Below are 24862 nucleotides of genomic sequence, written 5' to 3' on the forward strand. Positions count from 1 at the left end.
TTGCCCTTCACCACCCATACCAACTCCCACCATCCACAATGGGCAAATGTCGGGACCCATTGCTCGGGTTAAATAAAATGAAGTTCCAACTGTCTGTTGCAGACTTTATTTTTTTAAAAGAACATTGATTTATTTTTTTAAATTACTACCTTTAAATTATTTCAGTTTCATTATGGGTGGCATGGTGGCACAGTGATTGGCACTGCTGCCTCACAGTGCCAGGACCCGGGTTCAATTCTGTCCTTGGGTGACTGTTTGGAGTTTGCACTTTCTCCCCCAGTCTGTGTGGGTTTCCTCCGGATGCTCAGGTTTCCTCCCACATTCCAAAGATATGCGGGTTAGGTAGACTGGCCATGCTAAATTGTCCCTGAGTATCCAAAGGTTAGGTGGGGTTATGGGGTTACAGGGATGAGGCAGGGGAGTGGACCCAGGTAGGATACTCTTTCAGATGGTCAGTGCAGACTCTATGGGCCGAGTAGCCTCATTCTGCACTGTAGGGATTCTATGATTATCCCTTTTGGAAACAAACATTTAATTGAATTGCCCCTATTAAAAGCAAACAATGAAATTGGTAGTCCCACTCCATGCTGTTCATAACCACTTTTTAAAAACTTCATTCCTGGAATTGCCCTTGAAGCAGTTCAGAGTCAACCATGTTGCTGTTGAATCTGGAGTCATATGTACGCCAGACCAGGTAAAGATGACAGATTCCTTCCATAAAGGACATCAGGGAATCAGATTATTGAATTCAAATTTCACGATTTGCTGTGGTAGGATTTAACTTCGATCCGCAGAGCATTTCCCTGGGTACCTCGATTACTAGTCCAGTAACAATACCACAAAGCCACTGTGGCAGACAATCACACTGTGAAATGGCAGGCAGCCTACTGTGGAGATAGGACAGAGCTAACGTGTAGAAACTGCATGACTTAGTCAGAGCCGATACTCCAATCAGTTTTTCCTCACATCCAGACAGTTTTTTCCTGAGTTAAAGACAGGCAGCGGGATTCTCCGTTGGCAGGATCCTCCGTTTCTGCCAGCAGCCCAACCACGCCCGCGGGTTTCCCAACGGCGTGAGATGGGTGGCAACAATGGCCGTCTGCGGGTACAGATAATCCTGCTTCCGACAGAGGCATGCCGCAACAGAAAATGGGCAACCCCATTGGCGGCTGGTGGGATGAAGAATCCTGCCCAGGAGTATTTAATGCTTATTAATTTGACAGCTCCCTTGAGCTTGATAGTCTTCTTGACATTTTTGGCAATTGTTTTTGACAATTTCAATGGGCTCAGTGTAATGGGTTTGTGCACTTACTATGGCACATTCATGTCTAATTTTTATATATCTGAATTGATAGCTTAGTTTCCCAAAGTTAGCTTTGCTCCCCAAAGGTGTTGGGTCACCATATTCAAACGGGTCCATTTCCACTCCACAAGGGTACCCAATCTATCCAAACAAATGAACAGAGTTCAGACCAACTCCTATCAGGTTTAATCTGCACACGTTGGGTTTCAGACACCTCTCACCCCAAAACCACACAAGTCAAGGCAGCTGCTGATTTCTATGGACAGATGTGAAATGTGCAGATCCGGGCCTGGCCATTCCTGGTCTCATGGAAATGAGAGGTGCCGTGATCGAGAGGAGAGGGGTCTTCTGGATTTCAGTCTCTTCTGCCATTGTCCTCATGATAGAGAGGCTCACTGCTGTGGCAAAAATCCAGACCGAAAAGAGAAAAATTAGAACATAGAAAATACAGTGCCATTCAGCCCATCGAGTCTGCACCGACCCACTTTAAGTCCTCACTTCCACCCTATCCCTGTAATCCAATAACCCCTCCGAACCTTTTTGGACACTAAGGGCAATTTAGCATGGCCAATCCACCTAACCTGCATGTCTTTGGACTGCGGGAGGAAACCGGAGCACCCGGAGGAAACCCACGCAGACACGGGAAGAACCTGCAGACTCTGCACAGACAGTGACCCAGTGGGGAATCGAACCTGGAACCCTGGCGCTGTGAAGCTACAGTGCTATCCACTTGTGCTACCGTGCTGCCCTGTGCTATCGTGCTGCCCTACTGTGCAAAAGGTCATATGGCCTATCGAGCTGCACTGAACCTCTGAAAGAGCACCCTAGCTACGTCCACTCCCACCTCCCCTATCCCATGAGCCCACCTAACCTGAATGTAGTAATAATCTTTATTGTCACAAATAGGCTTAAATTAACACTGCAATGAAGTTACTGTGAAAATCCCCCAGTTACCAGTTGTTCGGTACATAGAACATAGAATATAGAACAGTACAGCACAGAACAGGCCCTTCGGCCTGTTGTGCCGAGCCATGATCACCCTACTCAAACCCACGTATCCACCCTATACCCGTAACCCAACAACCCCCCACCCCCTTAACCTTACTTTTTTATTAGGACACTACGGGCAATTTAGCATGGCCAATCCACCTAACCCGCACATCTTTGGACTGTGGGAGGAAACCGGAGCACCCGGAGGAAACCCACGCACACAGGGGGAGGACGTGCAGACTCCACACAGACAGTGACCCAGCCGGGAATCGAACCTGGGACCCTGGAGCTGTGAAGCATTTATGCTAACCACCATGCTACCCTGCTGCCCCTACACAGAGGGAGAATTCAGAATGTCCAATTCACCTAACAGCACGTCTTTCGGGACTTTCGGGACACGGGGAGAACGTGCAGACTCCGCACAGACAGTGACCCAAGACGGGAATTGAATCTGGGACCTTGGTGCTACCTTGCTGCACACTAAGGCATAATTTAGCATCGCCAATCCACCTAACCTGTACGTCTTTTGACTGTGGGAGGAAACCCATACAGACATGGAGAGAAAGTGCAAACTCTATACAGTCCTCCAAGGTCGGAATTGAACCCGGGTGCCTGGTGCTGTGAGGCAGCAGTGCTAACCACGGCCACCGTGACGCCCTCATGATAAAACAGAAGGGGGTATAAGGGGTCGAGGAGGCAGTGTTGGAGGGAGTGACCCTAATTCTTTCTATGCTTCCTTTGTCCCTGTGACGTGACCTGTCTTGTGTCAGAGCCGTGTCCAGCAGCAGATGTCTCTGCACTGGGCTGCTGCTGGCCCCCCACTACTGGCGCTACAATCTGAGACAGAATCTGCCTCATTTCATTCAGAGTCTCACTGCTTCTTTGCAGAAGCTGACAAAGAACCTCATTCTGCTGCTGAAAAATCTCATTATTTCTTTGCAGATGCTGGTTTCGAATCTCATTCTGCTGTCTCACGACCTCATTCTGCTGCTGAAGGATCTCATTCTTTCTTTGTAGATGATGCTGAAGAATCTCATTGTTTATTTGCAGATTCTGACTAACATCAATCTTAAGTTCAGTCAAAGTTTGTTGAAGCAAGTTAAAAGTGGCCTGATAACTCGCTGTACTTTGAACCTGTTCATGATGTAAGTCCTCAAGGGGTTTCAGATCATCTTTATTTTCTTGACCAGCAGCATGGGCCTGATGTTGTCCCTGTGATCGTGGAGACTGCGGAGCTTCTGCTCCCAAAGCCGCAGGTTCCTCACCCCCAGAAGGATCTGAACTCCCTCCCCCCACTACAGCAGCCAGAGCATCACAGACCTCCTCCTTCACACTGGTCACAATATTTAACTTGAACTCACCAACACTACCCTCAAAATCAGACACCTTACCCTCCTGACACTCCTCTCCCTCCTCCACTGCAGCTGCCATGCCACATTGCTGTGAGGTATTAACCTCTGTCCCTTCCTCATCAGCCCTTTCAGGAATCTCGGACCCTGCTGCCAGCTCTCCTCCATCACCTTCTGATGTGTCCATGGACACCTGTGTATCTGTCAGGGGAAGAAAATCACAATGATTATCTTTTGTCACATAAATTAACCTCCCAATGGTTTAAACACTCAGCTGCTGACATCACCTTCACTCATCCCCATATCTGATCCGCCATTGGTTATCGTGGAGTTGGAGAGGTCAAACAGCTTCCTGGTGAACTCCTCCTGTTCCTTCAGCTCCTTGATGTACGGAACCCACCCTCCAGTCAACGAGCGCTCCTGGGCATTATGGACCAGCTTTACCTAAAGAAAGAAATGAAAATGAAAAATAAATCAGGGTCCAGACTTTGTTGTGTTGATTGTGACACATTTTCTGAGTGTTGGAGACAGTTTTCAGCCTGGACCCAGGGGGTTTCTGATTAGAGCTCAATCTCATGACAAAGTCAGAGCCATCTCCAAGGCAACTGCATTTAAAACATCTCATTAAATTTGAAAATAAACACATGATCTTTCTGCATTTTCTACTCAAAATCTCAGATCTGAAATTTCAAAAATTAACCTATACGTTTAATATTCAGATATTTCCCTCTTGTCCATCACAGGGAAACTTGTGCATAAGCAACAGCTTCGATACATATTGATCTCTTCCTTTGGTGACGTTTGACGATCTGTTAAAAGGTTAAATTGACCTTCTTGAAATGATTGGACTGATGGTAGGAGAGGTTGGAGAGTCACTGCAGAGACAGACAGTGGTGAGACAGACAGTGGTAGAGACAGACAGTGGTAGAGACAGACGGGGTAGAGACAGACGGGGTAGAGACAGACGTGGCAGAGACAGACGGGGCAGAGACAGACGGGGCAGAGACAGACGGGGCAGAGACAGACGGGGCGAGACAGACGGGGCAGAGACAGACGGGGCAGAGACAGACGGGGCAAGAGACAGACGGGGCAGATGGACAGACGGGGCAGAGACAGACGGGGCAGAGACAGACGGGGCAGAGACAGCGGGGCAGAGAGGACAGACGGGGCTGACACAGACGGTGCTGACACAGACGGTGCTGACACAGACGGTGCTGACACAGACGGTGCTGACACAGACGGTGCTGAGACAGACGGTGCTGAGACAGACGGTGCTGAGACAGACGGTGCAGAGACAGGCGGTGCAGAGACAGGCGGTGCAGAGACAGGCGGTGCAGAGACAGGCGGTGCAGAGACAGGCGGTGCAGAGACAGGCGGTGCAGAGACAGCGGTGCAGAGACAGGCGGTTGCAGAGACAGGCGGTGCAGAGACAGGCGGTGCAGAGACAGGCGGTGCAGAGACAGGCGGTGCAGAGACAGGCGGTTGCAGAGACAGGCGGTGCTGCGGCAGGCGGCGGCATGCGGTGCTGGGGCAGGCGGTGCTGGGGCAGGCGGTGCTGGGGCAGGCGGTGCTGGGGCAGGCGGTGCTGGGCAGGCGGTGCAGAGGCAGGCGTGCAGAGACAGGCGGTGCAGAGACAGGCGGTGCAGAGACAGGCGGTGCAGAGACAGGCGGTGCAGAGACAGGCGGTGCAGAGACAGGCGGTGCAGAGACAGGCGGTGCAGAGACAGGCGGTGCAGAGACAGGCGGTGCAGAGACAGGCGGTGCAGAGACAGGCGGTGCAGAGACAGGCGGTGCAGAGACAGACGGTGCAGAGACAGACGGTGCAGAGACAGACGGTGCAGAGACAGACGGTGCAGAGACAGACGGTGCAGAGACAGACGGTTGCAGAGACAGACGGTGCAGAGACAGACGGTGCAGAGACAGACGGTGCAGAGACAGACGGTGCAGAGACAGACGGTGCAGAGACAGACGGTGCAGAGACAGACGGTGCAGAGACAGACGGTGCAGAGACAGACGGTGCAGAGACAGACGGTGCAGAGACGGACAGTGCTGAGACGGACAGTGCTGAGACGGACAGGGCGGAGACAGACAGTGCGGAGACAGACAGTGCGGAGACAGACAGTGCGGAGACAGACAGTGCGGAGACAGACAGTGCGGAGACAGACAGTGCGGAGACAGTCAGTGCAGACAGACAGTGCTGAGACAGACGCTGCTGAGACAGACAGTGCTTTGGAAGGACAGCTCCCCTGTGTGAGCGTGGAGAGTAAACAACAGCGAACTCTCAGTGTAAGTGAGCAAGGCAGCTGCAGTGTGAATGTGCTGGTGTCTGTGGAGGCCAGATTGCTGTGAGAATGATTTTGTCGCACATCTGCATGAATGTGTTCTCGCCAGTGTGATTAGCTGGCTGATAAGTCCGAGAATGATTTGTTACATATCATATCAGTGAATGGTTTGTCTTCTGTGTGAATGTGTTGCTGTTCACAGAGGGAAGGTGGCTCAGGGAATGATTTGTTACATACATGTACACATGTGAATCTGTCGGTGTGCGCAAGAAGGCAATGAGTCTGAGAATAATCTGTCACATACCTTGCATGGGAAGGGTTTCTCTCCTGTGTGAAGGCATTTGTGTTTGCGGAGGTACGATGACTCTGAGAATGATTTGTCACACATTTTGCATATGAAGGGTTCTCCCCTGTGTGAATGCGTTGGTGTTGGCGAAGACCTGTTGACCGTGTGAATGATTTGTCACACACTTCACACATGAAGGGTTTCTCACCTGTGTGAAGACATTGGTGTTGACGAAGATCTGTTGACCGTGTGAATGATTTGTCACACACCTTGCATGCGAAGAGTTTCTCACCTTGTGAAGACGTTGGTGTTTACGGAGGGACGATAGCCATGAGAATGATTTGTCACATATTTTGCACATGAAGGGTTTCTCCCCTGTGTGAATGCTTTGGTGTTGATGGAGAGATGATAACCACGAGAATGATTTGTCACACATTTTGCATTTGAAGGGTTTCTCCCCTGTGTGAAGACGTTTGTGTTTCTGGAGGCCTGTTGACCGTGTGAACGATTTGTCACACACCTCACATGTGAAAGGTTTCTCCCCTGTGTGAAGACGTTGATGTTTACGGAGGTATGATGACTCTGAGAATGATTTGTCACATATCTTGCATGTGAAGGGCTTCTCCCCTGTGTGAATGCGTTGGTGTTGACGGAGGGTCGATGATTGTGAGAAGGACTTTTCACAAACATCGCACCTGAATGGTTTTGCCCCTGTGTGAATCATCTGGTGTCTCAGGAGCCTCATAGAATTCAGAAAACCTTTATCACAAACATCACACCTGAATCTTTTCCCTTCCATGTGGCTGGCCTTGTGGTAACAGTATTTGTAACAAATGTACCGCAGAAGATCTTATGACCTGTGGAACCCACCTCACACCCGAACAGCCGCACACCTGCAGAATGAGTCACTTGTTCATGAGGCTCGATGAATGATTGAAGCTCTCACCACACTTGGAGCCGATTGACACTTCTTCCCAGGCCTCACCCTGACCAATCACCCAAAGTCGAACCTTCGGAAAGGTTGGTTCTGATGGAAGGTTCCACACCATTGGGGCTGGTTTAGCTCACAAGGCTAAATCGCTGGCTTATAAAACAGATCAAGCAGGCAGCAGCACGGTTCGATTCCCGTACCAGCCTCCCCGGACAGGCGCGGAATGTGGCGACTAGGGGCTTTTCACAGTAACTTCATCGAAGCCTACTCGTGACAATAAGCGATTTTCATTTCATTTCATTTCATTTTCATTTCATTCATTTCATTGACCAGTTTCAGATCTGATATGTCAAAGTGCCCCTGACCTGACCGATTTCCAGTTGATGGTTTCACTGCCCAACCTTCTCTGTGTTCAGCAATGCTGTGAAGGGACTAGATATCTTCCACAGTTGTGCAGTTGTTTCCATGGGTGATGGTCAGGATCTATCTGCAGTGTCTGTCCTCGCTGTATTCTCTGGTACAGTACGGTGCAATCCTTCTGTGAAACAGCAAAAGAAACATGATTTCATAGAACATAGAACAGTACAGCACAGAACAGGCCCTTCGGCCCTCGATGTTGTGTCGAGCAATGATCACCCTACTCAAACCCACGTATCCACCCTATACCAGTAACCCAACACACACCCCCCTTAACCTTACTTTTTAGGACACTACGGGCAATTTATCATGGCCAATCCACCTAACCCGCACATCTTTGAACTGTGGAGGAAACCGGAGCCCCCGGAGGAACCCACGCACACACGGGGAGGACGTGCAGACTCCACACAGACAGTGACCCAGCCGGGAATCGAACCTGGGACCCTGGAGCTGTGAAGCATTTATGCTAACCACTATGCTACCGTGCTGCCCTTTCCTCCAACTTCCTCTCCTCCTTGCTAAAGGGGCTGACCCCTCAGTAGAGACTGTTCCACAGTGAGTTCAGTCTGCTATTCCCGTGTGGAGATCAGATACAAGTCCTATTTTGTCCTCGACAGTCACACACCCTCTGTTTCCAGATACTGGGGCTACTTTCCTCCACCTGTCCCCCATCTATTCCCTTCTAAACATATAAATTAAGAAGGGAATAGTTAGGATAGAAGCAGGAGGTTGTTTCCGCTGGAGGGTGAAATAGGAACGAGGGAGACATAGCCTCAAAATAAGGGGGAGCAGATTTACGACTGAGTTGAAGAACTTCTTCATCCAAAGGGTCGTGATTCTGTGGAATTCACTGTCCAGGTGGGAGGCTACCTCGTTAAATGCTTTTAAGGCAAAGGTGGATAGATTTTTGAACAGTAAAGGAATAAAAGATTAGTGAGTGGGCAGATAAGTGGACCTGAGTCCACAAGACTTATGGAATCCCATGCACCGTGCGGACAATGGAAAAGACATTCAGGCGGAGTGTAAAACAGGCTTTTAAGTACCAAACCTGCGTTATGCTGACAAAGACCAGTTTTACCCTTAGAGAATTTAAAAAAACAGGAGAAATGTTAATTCAGTGGAGATTGTGAAATTTCTCCCTTGTTTTCCCAAATTATTTGAAGAAAACATTCTGAGCAGGAAGGACTGGACGCTGAGGAAAATATTGCTTCAGTGAACTGATTGAAGGGTTCTGGTTCATTCTGGGAATGAGATACACTGCCCTTACTCAGGCTGCACATCCCAAATTCAGCTTCAGACGGAACTGGGCAAAAGAATCAAAATCCAAGCCAGGCTTTTGGGAAAGGCCGAGGCCTCAGGTAAATCTTTAAAGAAGATATTAAATACATTTGAATAAATGTGTCCCTGCCCATTCCCAGATAATTACACTCACCTTCATATTCAGAATGACCCATCAACAAAACTCAGCCTGTAAATCAGAAGGGAAATACTTCCACTAAACACACTAATATCCAACACAGCCAATCAAACAGTTCAGCTCTCTGATTGACGGTTCGCACAGCCACTCACAGAGAGAGAACAGTGCCCATAAGGAAATGTAAATCACCACTGCTCCTGCCAATGACATTGGAAGGGGCGGAACTTCATTACCCGTGCTCCACCCAGTTCTGCGCAGCCGCTTTCCAGACACACCCGGTCAGAGCAAACATTATCTCCGCACCTGCGGAGGGGAAGGGTGACTCACGTGAGTCAAGCCGCGTGCCTGCTGGGTGTTGCAGTTCTGCGGCGCGCAGCGGCGTTGGAATGTGAGGGAGCGCGAACCCCGAGCGGCCTGAGTGGATTTGAAAAGCAGAGATTTGGGGAGGAAGCAGAGCGATGGCGGTGGAAGATTCACGTTGCAGCAGATTCTCTGCATACAACTGAAGGATAAAATGTGGCAGAAGTCATCGTAGTCACACTGGACATCACAGAAAAGTTGCAGGAAGAGGATATTATAATAATCTTTATTATTGTCCAATGTAGGCTTCATTAACACTGCAATGAAGTTATTGTGAAAATGCGCCACAGTGACCCAAGTGGGAATTGAACCCGGGACCCTGGTGCTGCGAAGCAACAGTGCTAACCACGTGCTACAGAAAGTTCTCCCAGTGAGCCAGAGTGAGACCCAGCGAAGAGTGAGTGTGGGAATTCGAAGCTGGATGGGGGGAGAAGATGAAAGTACGAGTGCAAGCTAGCTAGTAATATAAAGGAAGATAGGAAGATATTTTTTCAATATATAAAAGAGAGGCAAAAATAGACATTGGACCACGAGGAAATGTAGCCGAAGAAGTAATAATAGGAAACAAAGAAATGGCAGTCGAACTGAATAGTTACTCTGCATCAGTCTTCACGGTGGAAGACACCCGTGGGATGCCAGAGCTCCCCGGGAGAACCAGGAGGCAGAGGTGAATGCAGTGACCATTACTCAGGAGAAGGTTCTGGTGAAACTGAAAGGTCTGAATGTGGATAAATCACCTGGACCCCACCCCAGGGTCCTAAAAGCGATAGCTGAGGAAATTGTGGAGACATTAGTGATGATCTTTTCAGGAGTCACTGGGAGGCAGGAGGGTCCAGAGGACTGGAAGGTGGCTAATGTAACACCATTGTTTAAGAAGGGAGGGAGGCAGAAGACGGGAAATTATAGGCCGGTTAGCCTCACTTCGCTCATTGGTAAAATTTAGAGTCTGTTATTAAAGATGAGATCGTGAAGCACTTGGAAGTGCATGTAAAGTAGGACTGAGTCAGCACGGCTTTGTCAAAGGGAGGTCGTGTCTGACGAATCTGTTAGAGTTCTTGAGGAGGTAACAAGCAAGTTAGACAAAGGAGAATCAGTGGACTTGATTTGTTTAGATTTCCAGAAGGCCTTTGACAAGCTGCCGCACTGTTAAATAAGTTAAAAGCCCATGGGTGTTCAGGGTAAGATCCTGGCATGGATAGAGGATTGGCTGACTGGCAGAAAGTCAGACTGGCAGACAGGCAGAAAGTGGAGATAAAGGGGTCTTTTCAGGATGGCAGCCGGTGACTCGTGGTGTGCCTCAGGGCCACAACTTTTACAGTAACAGCCTCCGAACAGGCGCTGGAACGTGGCGACTAGGGACTTTTCACAGTAACTTCATTTGAAGCCTACTCGTGACAATAAGCGATTTTCATTTCATTTCATATACTTAATGATCTGGAAGAAGGTACTGAAGGTACTGTTGCTAAGTTTGCAAATGATACAAAGACCTGCAGAGGGACAGGTAGTATTGAGAAAGCAAGGAAGTGGACAAGCTAGGAGAGTGGGCAATGAAGTGGGAAAATGAAATACAATGTAAAAAAGTGTGAGGTTATGCTGATAGACTATTTTCTAAATGGGGAAATGCTTCAGAAAGCAGAAAGCACAAAGAGACTTGGGAGTCCTTGTTCACGATTCTCTTAAGGTTAATGTGCAGGTTTAGTTGGCAGTTAAGAAGGCAAATGCAATGTTAGCATTCATGTCAAGAAGGGCTAGAATACAGACCAGGGATGTACTTCTGAGGCTGTATAACGCTGTGGCCAGACCCCCATTTGGAGTATTGTGAGCAATTTTTTTTTTTTTTTTTTTAATAAACAATTTTATTGAGGTAGTTTTTGGCTTTATAAACAGTTACAGACATCATCAGAAAGGAAGCAAAAAAGGCAAAAATGTGCAAACATCCACGTACTTTCAATACTTCCATCGTACCGTATTGCACAAGCCCGCTCCCCTCCCACCCGTACTACCCGCCATATTTTCCCTCCTACTCTACTCTACCCCCCCCCCACACCCCCCTGCTGACGCTCACTCTCCCGCAAATAAGTCAATAATGGTTGCCACCTTCGGGTGACCCCCTGCACAGATCCCCTCAAGGCGAACTTAATTTTTTCCATCCCCAGGAAACTTGACATGTCCGCAAGCCACCACTCAGTCTTCGGGGGCTTGAGTCCCTCCACGCCAATAATATTCGTCGCCGGGCTATCAGGGAAGCAAAGGCCAGCACATCGGCCCGCTTTTCTCCCCCTGGACGCCCGGGTCTTCCGAAACCCCAAAAATTGCCACCCCTGGACTCATCACCACCCTTTGTTTTTAGCACCTGGACATGACCCCCGCAAATCCCCCTCCCAGTTCACCCTCAGCTCAGGGCAGCCCACAACATGTGCACATGGTTCGCTGGTCCTCCCGCGCAACCTAGCGCATTTGTCCTCTATCCCGAAAAATTTGCTCATTCCGAGCCGCCGTCATATGGGCCGGTGAACGACCTTTAAATTGGATCAGCCCCGAGCCTACGCACATGTCGCGGTCGAGTTTACCCTAACTCAGGGCCTCTGCCCACAGCCCATCCTCCATTTCCCCGCCTAGATCTCCTCTCCCATTTAAGTTTCAGTTCCTCTGTCTGGGACCTTCTCCCTCATGAGCACCTTATAAATACCCGAGACTCTACCCTCCCCTTCGTCCCTCCCAGAGGACTATTCTGTCTAGGATCCCCATTGGCGGGAGGCGCGGGGAAAGATGGACTGTCTACGAACAAAGTCCCGCAACTGTAGTATCTAAAATCATTTCCCCTTACCAACCCAAATTTCTCCTCCAAGCTCCTCAAACTCGCGAAGCTCCCTTCCAGGAACATATCACCCACCCTTCCCGCCCCTGCTCGCCTGCCATACTCGGAACCCCCCATCCATACTGCCGGGGGCAAACCGATGGTTGTCGCAGATTGGCGCCCAGACAGACGCCCCCATCTCCCCCACATGCCTCCTCCACTGGCCCCATATCCGCAGGGTCGCCACCACTACCGGGCTGGTGGTGTACTTGGCCGGCGGCAGCGGTAGAGGAGCCGTGACCAGGGCTTCAAACTGGAGCCCCTGCACGAAGCGCCTCCACCCGCTCCCAAATAGACCCCCGTACCCACCATCCACTTCTATCATAGCGATGTTGGCCGCCCAGTAATAATTGACCAGACTCGGCAACGCCAGTCCCCCCTCGCTGCGGTTCCTCTCCAACATCGCCTTCTTCACCCGCGGAGACTTTCCCGCCCAGACAAAGCTCATGATCAGCCCGTTACCTCTTTTGAAGAAGACTGTGGGATAAAGATCGGGAGGCACTGAAAAATAAACAAAAATCGAGGGAGGATTGTCATCTTTACGGTCTGCACCCTCCCTGCCAGCGACAGCGGGAGTGCATCCCATCTCCGAAACTCTCCCTTCATTTGCTCCACCACCCTGGCCAAATTTAACTTATGCAGCCTGCCCCAGTCTCGTGCCACCTGGATTCCCAAATACCGGAAATTTTCCTCAACTAACCTAAACGGTAGCCCTCTCAATCTGTTCTCCTGGCCCCTTGCCTGTACCACAAACATTTCACTCTTGACCGTATTTAATTTGTATCCTGAGAACTGGCCGAACTCCCTCAGCATTCCCAGTATAGTTCCCATCCCGGCCACTGGGTCCGGCACGTACAGGAGCAGGTCGTCTGCATAAAGAGAAACCCTGTGTTCAACCCCGCCCCTCACCATCCCCTTCCAACCCTCTGCGGCTCTCAGCGCAATCGCCAGCGGCTCTATGGCCAGCGCAAACAGCAGCGGGGAGAGCGGGCAGCCCTGTCTGGTCCCTCGGTACAACCTAAAGTACTCCGACACTTCTCTGTTGGTCCTGACGCTGGCCCTCGGGCCTGATATAATAATTTGATCCAATCCACCAATCCCTCCCCGAACCCAAACCGTCCAAGCAACCTCCCATAGATATTCCCACTCCACCCGGTCAAAGGCCTTCTCGGCGTCCATAGCCACCACTACCTCCACCTCTCTACCCGCCGGGGGCATCATTATCACATTGAGCAATCTCCTCAGATTGGCCGCCAGCTGCCTACCTTTCACGAACCCCGTTTGATCCTCCCCAATCACCTCCGGTACACAGTCCTCCATTCTACCCGCCAGTACCTTTGCCAGGAGCTTGGCATCTACATTAATCAGGGAGATTGGCCTGTAGGACCCGCACACCTCCGGGTCTTTACCCCGCTTTAATATCAGAGATATGGTGGCTTGTGACATCGTCGGCGGCAGGGGTCCCTCTGTCCCTTGCCTCATTGAAAACCCTCGCCAAGACCGGGCCCACCAGCTCCGAGAACTTCCTATAAAACTCTACTGGGTATCCATCCGGCCCCGGGGACTTCCCCGACTGCATGGCCTTTAGGCCCCCCAATACCTCCTCTACTCTAATCGGGGCCCTCAGCTCTTCCACTCGCCCCCCCCCCCCCAACTGTTGGGAATGTTAACCCCATCCAGAAACCTTTTCATCCCCTCCGGTTCTTCTGGCGGCTCCGAAGTATGCAGCTTACGATAGAAGTCCCGGAATACCCTATTCAATTCTGCCGGATCCTCCACTTTGTGCCCCCCCCTCGTCCCTCACTCTACCTATTTCCCTGGCCGCCTCCCTCCTCCTAAGTTGCTGCGCTAACAGTCTGCTAGCCTTTTCCCCATACTCGTACACCACTCCCCTCGCCTTCCTAAGCTGTTCCACTGCCCTGCTCGTGGATAGTGCCCCCAGTTCCGCCTGTAGCCTCTGCCTCTCCCTGAGTAAAACCTCCCCCGGGGACTCCGCGTGCTCTTCATCTATCCGGCCCATTTCCTGACCAATCTATCCATCTCTGCCCGGTCTGCCTTGGCTCTATGGGCCCCAATTGAATCAGCTCCCCCCGCACTACTGCCTTTAGCGCCTCCCACACGGTCGCCGCTGAGACCTCCCCAGTGTCATTCACCTGCAGGTATTTTTTATAATTTCCGAAGCCTCTCGCAGATCCCCTCCTCCGACAGCAGTTCCCACATCTAGCCTCCATTGCGGGCGTTGATAACTCGCTCCCCTGAACTGCAGGTCCACCCAATGCGGGCATGGTCTGAAATAGTAATTGCTGAGTATTCCGGTTCTTTACCCTCCCCCCCTACAGTCCCTGCTTAGCACAAAGAAATCTATCCTGGAATATACTTTTGTGGACGTGCGAGTAAAACGAGTAGCCCCTTCCTGTTGGCTGTCCCCTCTCTCCAGGGATCACTGCCCCCATTTGCTCCATAAACCCTTTCAGCTCCCTTGACATTGCTGAGATCTACGTTCTGGGACACGACCGATCCAAAGTCGGGTCAAGGACCATGTTAAAGTCCCCTCCCATTATTAGCCTACGAGAATCCAAGTCCGGGATCTTCCCCAGCACTCTTTTAATGAAGTCCACGTCATCCCAGTTCGGGGCATATATATTCACCAGCACCACTCTTCTCCCCTCCAGCTTGCCCCGTACCATCAGGTATCTGCCCCCCCTGTCGGCGGATATGCCCTCTGCCTCAAATTGCACGCGCTTGTTGATCATGATTGCCACCCCTCTGGACTTCGAGTCCAAGTCCGAGTGGAAGACCTGGCTAATCCAGCCCTTCCTTAGCCTGGTCTGGTCTGACACTTTCAGATGTGTCTCCTGCAACATAATTACGTCCGCCCTCAGGGCCCGCAATTGTGCGCGAACACCCGCGCCCTCTTAACCGGCCCATTCAGTCCCTTGACGTTCCAGGTGATCAGCCTGGTCGGGGGGCACATCTCACCCCCCCCACCCCGCCGGTCAGCCATAGCCTTTCTCGGGCCGGCCCCTGACCCGTGCGTCGCGCCCTTCCTGGCCCGCCCTATAGCTGCCTCCACCCTCGACCTCCTTTCCAGTGCCTATTTCAAGTCCCTCTCCCGTCAGCAGAACAACCCCCCCCTCCCCTAACCCATCCCCCGATACCCCCACCCCTGCCATCTACTGGCTGTAGCTTCCCCCCCCATCTGACTTCCTTGACTAGCCAATCTGCTAGCCCGGTGACTCAACACTCCGGTGCCTTCCTGTCCCATTCCCCTTGTTTCCCCGCCCTCCTCCCCACCCACTGGGGCAAGCCGGCTCCAGTGTCTTCCGCGAGCTGCACAAAAAGCCCAAACAGAAAAAAAAGGGAAAAACATAGAAAAAAGAGAAAAAGCACATAACTGTCCATGAACAAAGGAAAGAGTCTCAAATGTTCCGCTTGGCCCCATTGGCCCAGCAAAACCGTTGAGCAGCAGTCCAGGCACATTCGGCGTTCCTCCCCACAGAAATCCTCGGGCCCTAACTCGCGTCCTTGGGGCCTCCTTTCGGGACCAGCCCCAGGTCCCTCACAAATCCATCGCTTCTTCGGGCTCGGAAAAGTAGTGGTGTTGACCCTGGTGCGTGACCCATAGCCGAGCTGGGAACAGCAGACCAAACTTCACGTGCTTCTTGAACATCACCTCCTTGACATTCTTAAGGCTGCTCGCCGCCGAGCCACCTCCTGGCTTAGGTCCTGATAGATGCGGAGAACACTGTTATTCCACGTGCTGCTCCTGGCGCTCTTTGCCCACTGCAGCACACCGCTCCTTGTCCACGAACCTGTGGAACCTAATCACCATCGGGCGGGGGGGGTCCGCCCAGCCGCCCCTGCCTTGCCTGCACCCTGTGTGCCCCCTCCAGCTCCATAGGTCGCGGAAAGGCTTCGGCCCCCATCAGCTGCTTCAGCAGGTCTGCTACAAACGCTGCAGCATCAGCTCCCTCCGCCCCCTCCGGGAGGCCGACCATCCTCATCGATTGTTCCTTGCGGACTCTATTCTCCAGCTCCTCCACTCTGTCCAGCAGTCTTCTCTGCCGCTCTTTCAGGCCGTCCACTTCTAGCGCTGCAACCGTTTGCGCATCCGCCTGCTCCTCCACCGCCTCTCCCAGCTCCTTAACTTTAACATCCTGGGCGTCCAGCCTCTGGTTCAGCTGATCCACCGCTTTCTGGATTGGGTCCAAGCTGTCCCGCTTCAGCGCTTCAAAACTGGACTTCATTATCTGGAGCATGTTATCCAGCGCCAGCTGGATTGCTGAGTCCGGGTTCCGTGTGTCCGCCATCTTAGGTCCCAGGTAATTTTCTTCCGGTCCTTGTTTCTGTCCCTTTTTCTCCTTCTTCTTCTGCCTTCTGGAATCCCGCTGTTCCATGTGCCGCAGCCCGCTCCTCAGCGCCTCCGCTGCCGCTTTCCTTCGCCCAGCTCCTTCAATTTTACCTCCTGGGCATCTGAAGTGGGTCCAAGCTGTCCCTCCTCAGCAACTCCAAACTTTTTTTTCCCTTTGTCCTGGAGGAAGGAAGGTCCGTGGGTCCGCCATCTTACCCTGCAGGTCAGCTTCCTCCTTCTCTCTCTCTCTCCTTCTTCCTCACCTGCTGGCCTCCCACACTTACATCATTTGCAGCCCGCTCTCCTCCTCTGTTCCAGGCAGCCTTTCTGCCGCCTCCGTAGTCCCGCTATCGCGGGGAAACAGCTGTTCCAGCCGGCCGGAGTGAGAGGCCCACCGAATGTGCGGCTCACCCGGACATCGCCGCCACCGGAAGTCATTGTGAGCAATTTTTGGCCCCATATCTGAGGAAGAATGTTCTGGCCTTGGAAAGGGTCTAGAGGAGGTTCACAAGAATGATCCCTGGAATTAAGAGCTTGTCGTATGAGGAACGTTTGAGGACTCTGGGTCTGTACTCGTTGAAGTTTAGAAGGATAAGAGGGGATCTTATTGAAACGTACAAGATACTGCAAGGCCTGGATAGAGTGGACATGAAGAGGATGTTTCCACTTGTGGGAAAAACTAGAACCAGAGCACACCACCCAGATTAAAGGGACGATCCTTTAAAACAGATGAGGAGGATTGTTTTCATCCAAAGGGTGGTGAATCTGTGGAACTCTTTGCCGCAGAAGGCTGTGGTGGCTCCTCATACACTCCCTGCCAACCTGACCGCCACCCAGTCCACATGGACATTTATAGCCTCTATGCCAACATTTTGCAAATGCATACCAGCCTATGCCACTACCTACCCCCAATCCATTGCTCATACACAACCCAGACAAACTCACCAGTATGTTAAGGACACCAGACCAGACCCCAACAGTGACTAAGACACTGGACCAGAACTGCAATGTTTTTTTTATTTTTACGCCTGTGCGGAAAGATCGATTCACTCCATTACATGAGAGATAGGACTTGGTTATTTTTAGAAACAAAACTTTATTATAACAAAAAAAAACAATATTTAATCTTCAAACCTAACAAGAACAGCTTACATGTATCTCTTAACCCTAACACATGATTTCCTATTAAACAGCTTGTAAAACAAACATACAGCTCTAGATTCCACTTATAGGGTAAGGCAAAAATTAAACTTGCAATACAGAACATATTCCTGCTCCTTCAAATCCTGTCCGAAAGCCTGACTGCAGCCGTTTTATTCATTCGATTGTTCTCAAAAGTCTTCTGCCAGCGCACCCCCCCCCGCCCCACGTGAGCTCCACCCAGCCCCTCAAAGATGGTTCTGTCCAGTCGCATCCAGACTTGCATAGATAGAAAATAGGAGGAGGCCTTTTGGCCCTTCGAGCCTGCTCCGTCATTCATCACAATCGTGGCTGATCATCCAACTCAATAGCCTAATCCAGCTTTTTCCCCATAGCCTTTGATCCCATTCTCCCCAAGTACTATATCTAGCCGCCTCTTGAATATAATCAAGATTTTTGCATCAACTACTTCCTGTGGTAATGAATTCCACAGGCTCACCACTCTTTGTGTGAAGATATATCTCCACGGCTTTGTCAAAGGGAGGTCATGTCTGACAAATCTGTTAAGAGTTCTTTGAGAAGTAACAACAGGAAAGAAATGGCAGGTGAACTGAATAGTTACTTTGCATCAGTCTTCACGGTGGAAGACACCAGTGGAATGCCAGAGCTCCAGGAGAATCAGGGGGCAGAGGTGAGTGCAGTGACCATCACGAAGGAGAAGCTTCTTGGGAAACTAAAAGGTCTGAAGATGGATAAGTCACCTGAACCGGATGGACGACACCCCAGGGTCCTAAAAGGCATCGCTGAAGACATTGTGGTGGCATTGGTGGTGATCGTTTTTAGAACAGTACAGCACAGAACAGGCCCTTCGGCCCTCAATGTTGTGCCGAGCCATGATCACCCTACTCAAACCCACGTATCCACCCTATACCCATAACCCAACAACCCCCCCCCCTTAACCTTACTTTTATTAGGACACTACGGGCAATTTAGCATGGCCAATCCACCTAACCCGCACATCTTTGGACTGTGGGAGGAAACCGGAGCACCCGGAGGAAACCCACGCACACAGGGGGAGGACGTGCAGACGCCACACAGACAGTGACCCAGCCGGGAATCGAACCTGGGACCCTGGAGCTGTGAAGCATTTATGCTAACCACCATGCTACCCTGCTGCCCGTTCAGGAATCACTGGAGGAAGGAAGGGTCCCAGAGGACTGGAAAGTGGCAAATGTAACACCACTGTTTAAGAACGGAGGGAGACAGAAGACGGGAAATTATAGGCCGGTTAACCTGACTTCAGTCATTGGTAAGTGTCTGTTATTAAAGATGAGATTGCGAAGTACTTGGAAGTGCATGGGACTGAGTCAGCACGGCTTTGTCAAAGGGAGGTCATGTCTGGCAAATCTCTTAGAGTTCTTTGAGGAGGTAACAAGGAAGTTAGACAAAGGAGAACCAGTGGACGTGATTTATTTAGATTTCCAGAAGGCCTTTAACAAGGTGCCGTATAGGAGACTGTTAAATAAGTTAAGAGCCCATGGTGTTAAGGAATTTCTTCAGCCAGAGCGTGGTGAATCTGTCAAACTCTTTGCGGTAGAAGGTTGTGGAGGCCAAATGACTGAGTGTCTTTAAGACAGAGATAGATAGGTTCTTGATTAATAAGGGGAACAGGGAATAGAACATAGAACATAGAACGACACAGCGCAGTACAGGCCCTTCGGCCCACGATGTTGCACCGACATGGGAAGTCAAAAACTAAAGGCCATCTAACCTACACTATGCCATTATCATCCATATGCTTATCCAATAAACTTTTAAATGCCCTCAATGTTGGCGAGGTCACTACTGTTGCAGGTAGGGCATTCCACGGCCTCACCACTCTTTGCGTAAAAAACCTACCTCTGACGTCTGTCCTATATCTATTACCCCTCAATTTAAGGCTATGTCCCCTCGTGCTAGCCACCTCCATCCGCGGGAGAAGGCTCTCACTGCCCACCCTATCTAACCCTCTGATCATTTTGTATGCCTCTATTAAGTCACCTCTTAACCTTCTCTCTAACGAGAACAACCTCAAGTCCATCAGCCTTTCCTCATAAGATTTTCCCTCCATACCAGGCAACATCCTGGTAAATCTCCTCTGCACCCGTTCCAAAGCTTCCACGTCCTTCCTATAATGAGGCGACCAGAACTGTACGCAATACTCCAAATGCGGCGGTACCAGAGTTTTGTACAGCTGCAACATGACCTCATGGCTCCGGAACTCAATCCCTCTACCAATAAAGGCCAACACACCATAGGCCTTCTTCACAACCCTATCAACCTGGGTGGCAACTTTCAGGGATCTATGTACATGGACACCGAGGTCCCTCTGCTCATCCACACTGCCAAGAATTTTACCATTAGCCAAATATTCCGCATTCCTGTTTTTCTTTCCAAAGTGAATCACCTCACACTTCTCTACAATAAACTCCATTTGCCACCTCTCAGCCCAGCTCTGTAGCTTATCTATGTCCCTCTGTAACCTGCAACATCCTTCCACACTGTCTACAACTCCACCGACTTTAGTGTCGTCTGCAAATTTACTCACCCAACCTTATAAAAATGACAAACAGCAACGGCCCCAGAACAGATCCTTGTGGTACGCCACTCGTAACTGAACTCCATTCTGAACATTTGCCATCAACCACCACCCTCTGTCTTCTTTCAACTAGCCAATTTCTGATCCACATCTCTAAATCACCCTCGATCCCCAGCCTCCGTATTTTCTGCAATAGCCGACCGTGGGGAACCTTATCAAACGCTTTACTGAAATCCATATACACCACATCAACTGCTCTACCCTCGTCTACCTGTTCAGTCACCTTCTCAAAGAACTCGATAAGGTTTGTGAGGCATGACCTACCTTTCACAAAACCATGCTGACTATCCCTAATCATATTATTCCTATCTAGATGATTATAAATCGTATCTTTTATAATCCTCTCCAAGACTTTACCCACAACAGACGTGAGGCTCACCGGCCTATAGTTACCGGGGTTATCTCTACTCCCCTTCTTGAACAAAGGGACCACATTTGCTACCCTCCAATCCTCTGGCACTATTCCTGTAGCCAATGATGACATAAAAATCAAAGCCAAAGGCTCAGCAATCTCTTCCCTGGCTTCCCAGAGAATCCTAGGATAAATCCCATCAGGCCCCGGGGACTTATCTATTTTCACCTTGTCCAGAATTGCCAACACTTCTTCCCTACGCACCTCAATGCCATCTATTCTAATAGCCTGGGTCTCAGCATTCTCCTCCACAACATTATCTTTTTCCTGAGTGAATACTGACGAAAAGTATTCATTTAGTATCTCGCTTATCTCCTCAGCCTCCACACACAACTTCCCACCACTGTCCTTGACTGGCCCTACTCTTACCCTAGTCATTCTTTTATTCCTGACATACCTATAGAAAGCTTTTGGGTTTTCCTTGATCCTACCTGCCAAAGACTTCTCATGTCCCCTCCTTGCTCGTCTTAGCTCTCTCTTTAGATCCTTCCTCGCTTCCTTGTAACTATCAAGTGCCCCAACTGAAACTTCACGCCTCATCTTCACATAGGCCTCCTTCTTCCTCTTAACAAGAGATTCCACTATGGGGAATATGGGGAGAAGGCAGGAGAATGGGGATGAGAAAATATCAGACACGATTGAATGGTGGAGCGGACTTGATGGGCCGAATGGCCTCATTCTGCTCCTATGTCTTATGGTCTTATAAATGTGAGGTAATGCATTTTGGTAGGTCTAACATAGAGGGGAAATATACAGTAAATGGCAAAACTCTTAAGAATATAGAAAGTCGAGAGATCTGTCCATATGGTCCACAGATCTTTGAAAGTGGCAACACAAGTGGACAAGGTAGTGAAGAAAGCATATGGAATGCTTGCCTTCAATGTACGGGGCATCAAGTATAAAAATTTGCAAGTCGTGCTACAATTGTATGGAACCTTAGTACGGCTGCTTGGAATATTGCGCACAATTCTGGTTGCCACATGACCAGAAGGATGTAGAGGGTTCTGAGAGGTGCAAAGGAGGTTTACCAGGGTGTTGCCTCGTCTGGAGGGTGTTGGCGATGTGGAGAGGCTGAATAGACTCGGACTGTTTTCATTTGAACAACAGAGGTTGAGGGGCGATTTGATAGAGATCTGCAAGATTATGAGGGGCATGGATAGAGTGGATGGGCAGGCACGCTTTCCCAGGGTGGAGGGGTCAGTCATTAGGGGGCATAGGTTTAAGGTCCGTGGGGCAAAGTTTAGAGGAGATGTGCGAGGCAGATTTTTACATAGAGGATGGTGAATGCCTGGAACCCGTTGCCAGGGGAGGTTGTGGAAGCAGATACATTGACGGCGTTTAGAAGGCATCTGGACAAATACGTGGATAGGATGGATATAGAGAGCACTAGGAAGTGCTGAGGGTTTTGTCCAAGGGTGGTACCATGACCAGCGCAGTCTTGGAGGGCCGTAGGTCGTGTTCCTGTGCTGTTTTGTTCTTTGATCGTTTGTTTAATTTAGCTGGATGTTTGCTCACAGAAGGCACTTGCAGTTTTGTTTTGGTGTGCACGGCAGCCCATTGGATTTCTTACAATCCCAGACCAGGCCCCAACAGTAGCTAAAATACTGGCCAGAAACCCCATTATTTTATTTTAATTTGATAACACTGTGAGGAAAGGATATCTCGCTCTAAGAGTGATTACATGAATAGGGATATGGCATATTAAAACAAGCTTTATACAGAGTATTAAAATATCTTTAACATCACACGAGAAAATAGCTTACAATTATCCCTTAAAACAATTCTTCAGAAGCTGTTGCAGCTGGTTTGTTCACCTTCCCAACCACACCTGTTGCTCTCTTTTGTGGCTATAACTATGGCGGTTAATAAGGTCGCCTTTCTCAAGCTCAACCTCACAAGGTTGGTGACCTAGGGGTCCAGGTGGCTGGGAGTTGTGGGGTCCTGCACAAGCTCAACCTCACAAGGTTGGTGGAGCAGATGGAGGAGGAGTTTAAGAGGTGGGATATGTTACCGCTGTCACTGGCGGGGAGGGTGCAGTCCGTTAAGATGACGGTGCTCCCGAGGTTTTTGTTCCTGTTCCAGTGCCTCCCCATCCTTATCCCGAAGGCCTTTTTTAGGAGGGTCAACAGGAGTATCACGGGATTTGTGTGGGTGCATGGGACTCCGAGGGTGAGAAGAGTGTTCCTGGAACGAGGCAGGGATGGGGGGGCTGGCGTTGCCCAACCTCTGTGGGTACTATTGGGCTGCCAACGCAGCGATGGTGCGTAAGTGGGTAATGGACGAGGAAGGGGCAGCATGGAAGAGGATGGAGGCGGCGTCATGTGTGGGCATGAGCCTGGAGGCGCTGGCAATGGCGCTGTTACCGCTCCCTCCAACGAGGTATACCACGAGCCCGGTGGTGGCGGCTACCCTCAAAATTTGGGGGCAATGGAGACGGCATAGGGGAGAAGTGGGGGGCTCGATGGAGGCCCCGATACGGGGGAACCATCGGTTTGTCCCAGGGAGCATTGATGGCGGATTCCTGGGCTGGCACAGGGCAGGGGTTAGGAGGTTGAGGGACCTGTTTGTGGAGGGGAGGTTCGCGAGCTTGGGGGAGTTGGAGGGGAAGTTTGGGCTCCCCCCGGGGAACATGTTTAGGTACATGCAGGTGAGGGCGTTTGCCAGGCAGTAGGTGGAGGGGTTCCCCTTGCTGCCCCCACGAGGGGTGCGGGATCGGTTGCTCTCGGGGGTGTGGGTTGGAGGAGGGAGGATTTCGGACATATACCGGGTGATGCAGGAGGTAGAAGAGGCCTCGGTGGAGGAACTGAAGGGTAAATGGGAAGAGGAGCTGGGTGAGGAGATTGAGGAGGGGACGTGGGCGGATGTCCTGGAGAGAGTGAATTCCTCCTCTTCCTGTGCGAGGCTTAGCCTCATACAGTTCAAGGTGCTGCATAGGGCCCACATGACTGGGACGAGGATGAGTAGGTTCTTCGGGGGCGAGGACAGGTGTGCTAGGTGCTCGGGGAGCCCAGCGAACCACTCCCATATGTTTTGGGCGTGCCCAGAGCTGGGGGAGTTTTGGAAGGGGGTAGCAAGGACGGTGTCGAGGGTGGTGGGATCCAGGGTCAAGCCAGGCTGGGGACTTGCAATTTTTGGGGTTGCAGTGGAGCCGGGAGTGCAGGAGGCGAAATTGGAGAAGGTGAAATTTGCCCTGAGGGGATCAGTACAAGGGTTCTTTAGGCGGTGGCATCCTTTCCTGGACTTCCTGGCGGAACGGTAGGGAAATAGGCCGGCGGGAGCAGCAGCAACCCAGGGGGGAGTGAAGGGGGGAGGGGAGGAGGGAGGAGGGGGAGGGGAGGAGGGAGGGGAGGGGAGGGAGGGGGGAGGAATGGGGGGTTTGGATCGGGGGGAGGGAGAACTGTGTACATGGGTTTGTGGGATGTGGTGGGTGTTATCTCTTTCCCTTTTGTTGTTGGGTGTTCTTTTGTTGTTTTCTTTTGTTTGTAGTTGCTTTTGAAGTTGGGTGGGAATTGTTCTTGGGGTGTTACCGCGGTTGTTTTGTTAATAGAGTTGAGTTGTTTATATTTTGTAAAAATTTCAATAAAAATTATTTAAAAAATAAATAAATAAGGTCGCCTTTCTTAATCTTAATTATGAATATGTTTTCAGAATCGGCAGGTATCTCTTGATACCGCCACAAGTTTCAACCGAATACCGATCAAAGAACCAATACACCAGTTAGTTAGTTCAAAGTCAATTATACTTTATTTACACACAGTATGATTTACTCATGCACAATAACACTACAGGCTAAACAATGTCTATCACTAATACCTATACTTAACTTCGAGTGCCCACTTAGGTCAGAGGAACTGTGGCCGTTGTTCGGATCTGAGGCTGTTGAGTTCGAAGAAGTAGCAGTGTAGCTATGGTCGTCCGTCTGGTAGCGAGGGTTGAACTTGAACTTATTGATCTGGTGGTGCAGGTGGAAGGGTCTCTCCAGTTGAGAGCCGATTCCAAGAGAGGGAACACATGGCGGGGGTTCCTTCTTATATTCGGTGGGGCTTTGTGCGCTTTTAGGTGGGCCTTAAACTTGGTCCCAATTAATTGGGCAGCTTCTCGATCACTGCCATCAATCTGAGCCAATAAA

The 24862-nt window shown here is 50.5% G+C and overlaps 1 protein-coding gene across 4 annotated transcripts in view; it reads right to left on the bottom strand.

The window, feature by feature from the left end:
* Nucleotides 1-392: 392 nt before the first annotated feature.
* The window catches only part of LOC119971546 (zinc finger E-box-binding homeobox 1-like), a 703616-nt gene continuing 679146 nt past the window's right edge, over nucleotides 393-24862 (bottom strand). The window contains exons 2-5 of one of the 4 annotated variants that reach the window (XM_038807213.1): nucleotides 6229-7679; nucleotides 3930-4086; nucleotides 3685-3843; nucleotides 393-1698 (exon numbers count right to left, since the gene is read on the bottom strand). In XM_038807213.1, coding sequence (XP_038663141.1) covers nucleotides 1541-1698; nucleotides 3685-3843; nucleotides 3930-4086; nucleotides 6229-6312 — 558 coding nt within the window. In that variant the 5' untranslated portion in view covers nucleotides 6313-7679 and the 3' untranslated portion in view covers nucleotides 393-1540. Of the gene's footprint in view, nucleotides 1702-2654; nucleotides 3844-3929; nucleotides 4087-6228; nucleotides 7680-9208; nucleotides 9285-24862 lie in introns of those variants that run through there. The other 3 variants (XM_038807212.1, XM_038807211.1, XM_038807210.1) reach the window with 3 other exon arrangements.

The sequence above is a fragment of the Scyliorhinus canicula genome, chromosome 9 (genome assembly GCF_902713615.1).
Source record: "Scyliorhinus canicula chromosome 9, sScyCan1.1, whole genome shotgun sequence".
NCBI lineage: Eukaryota > Metazoa > Chordata > Chondrichthyes > Carcharhiniformes > Scyliorhinidae > Scyliorhinus > Scyliorhinus canicula.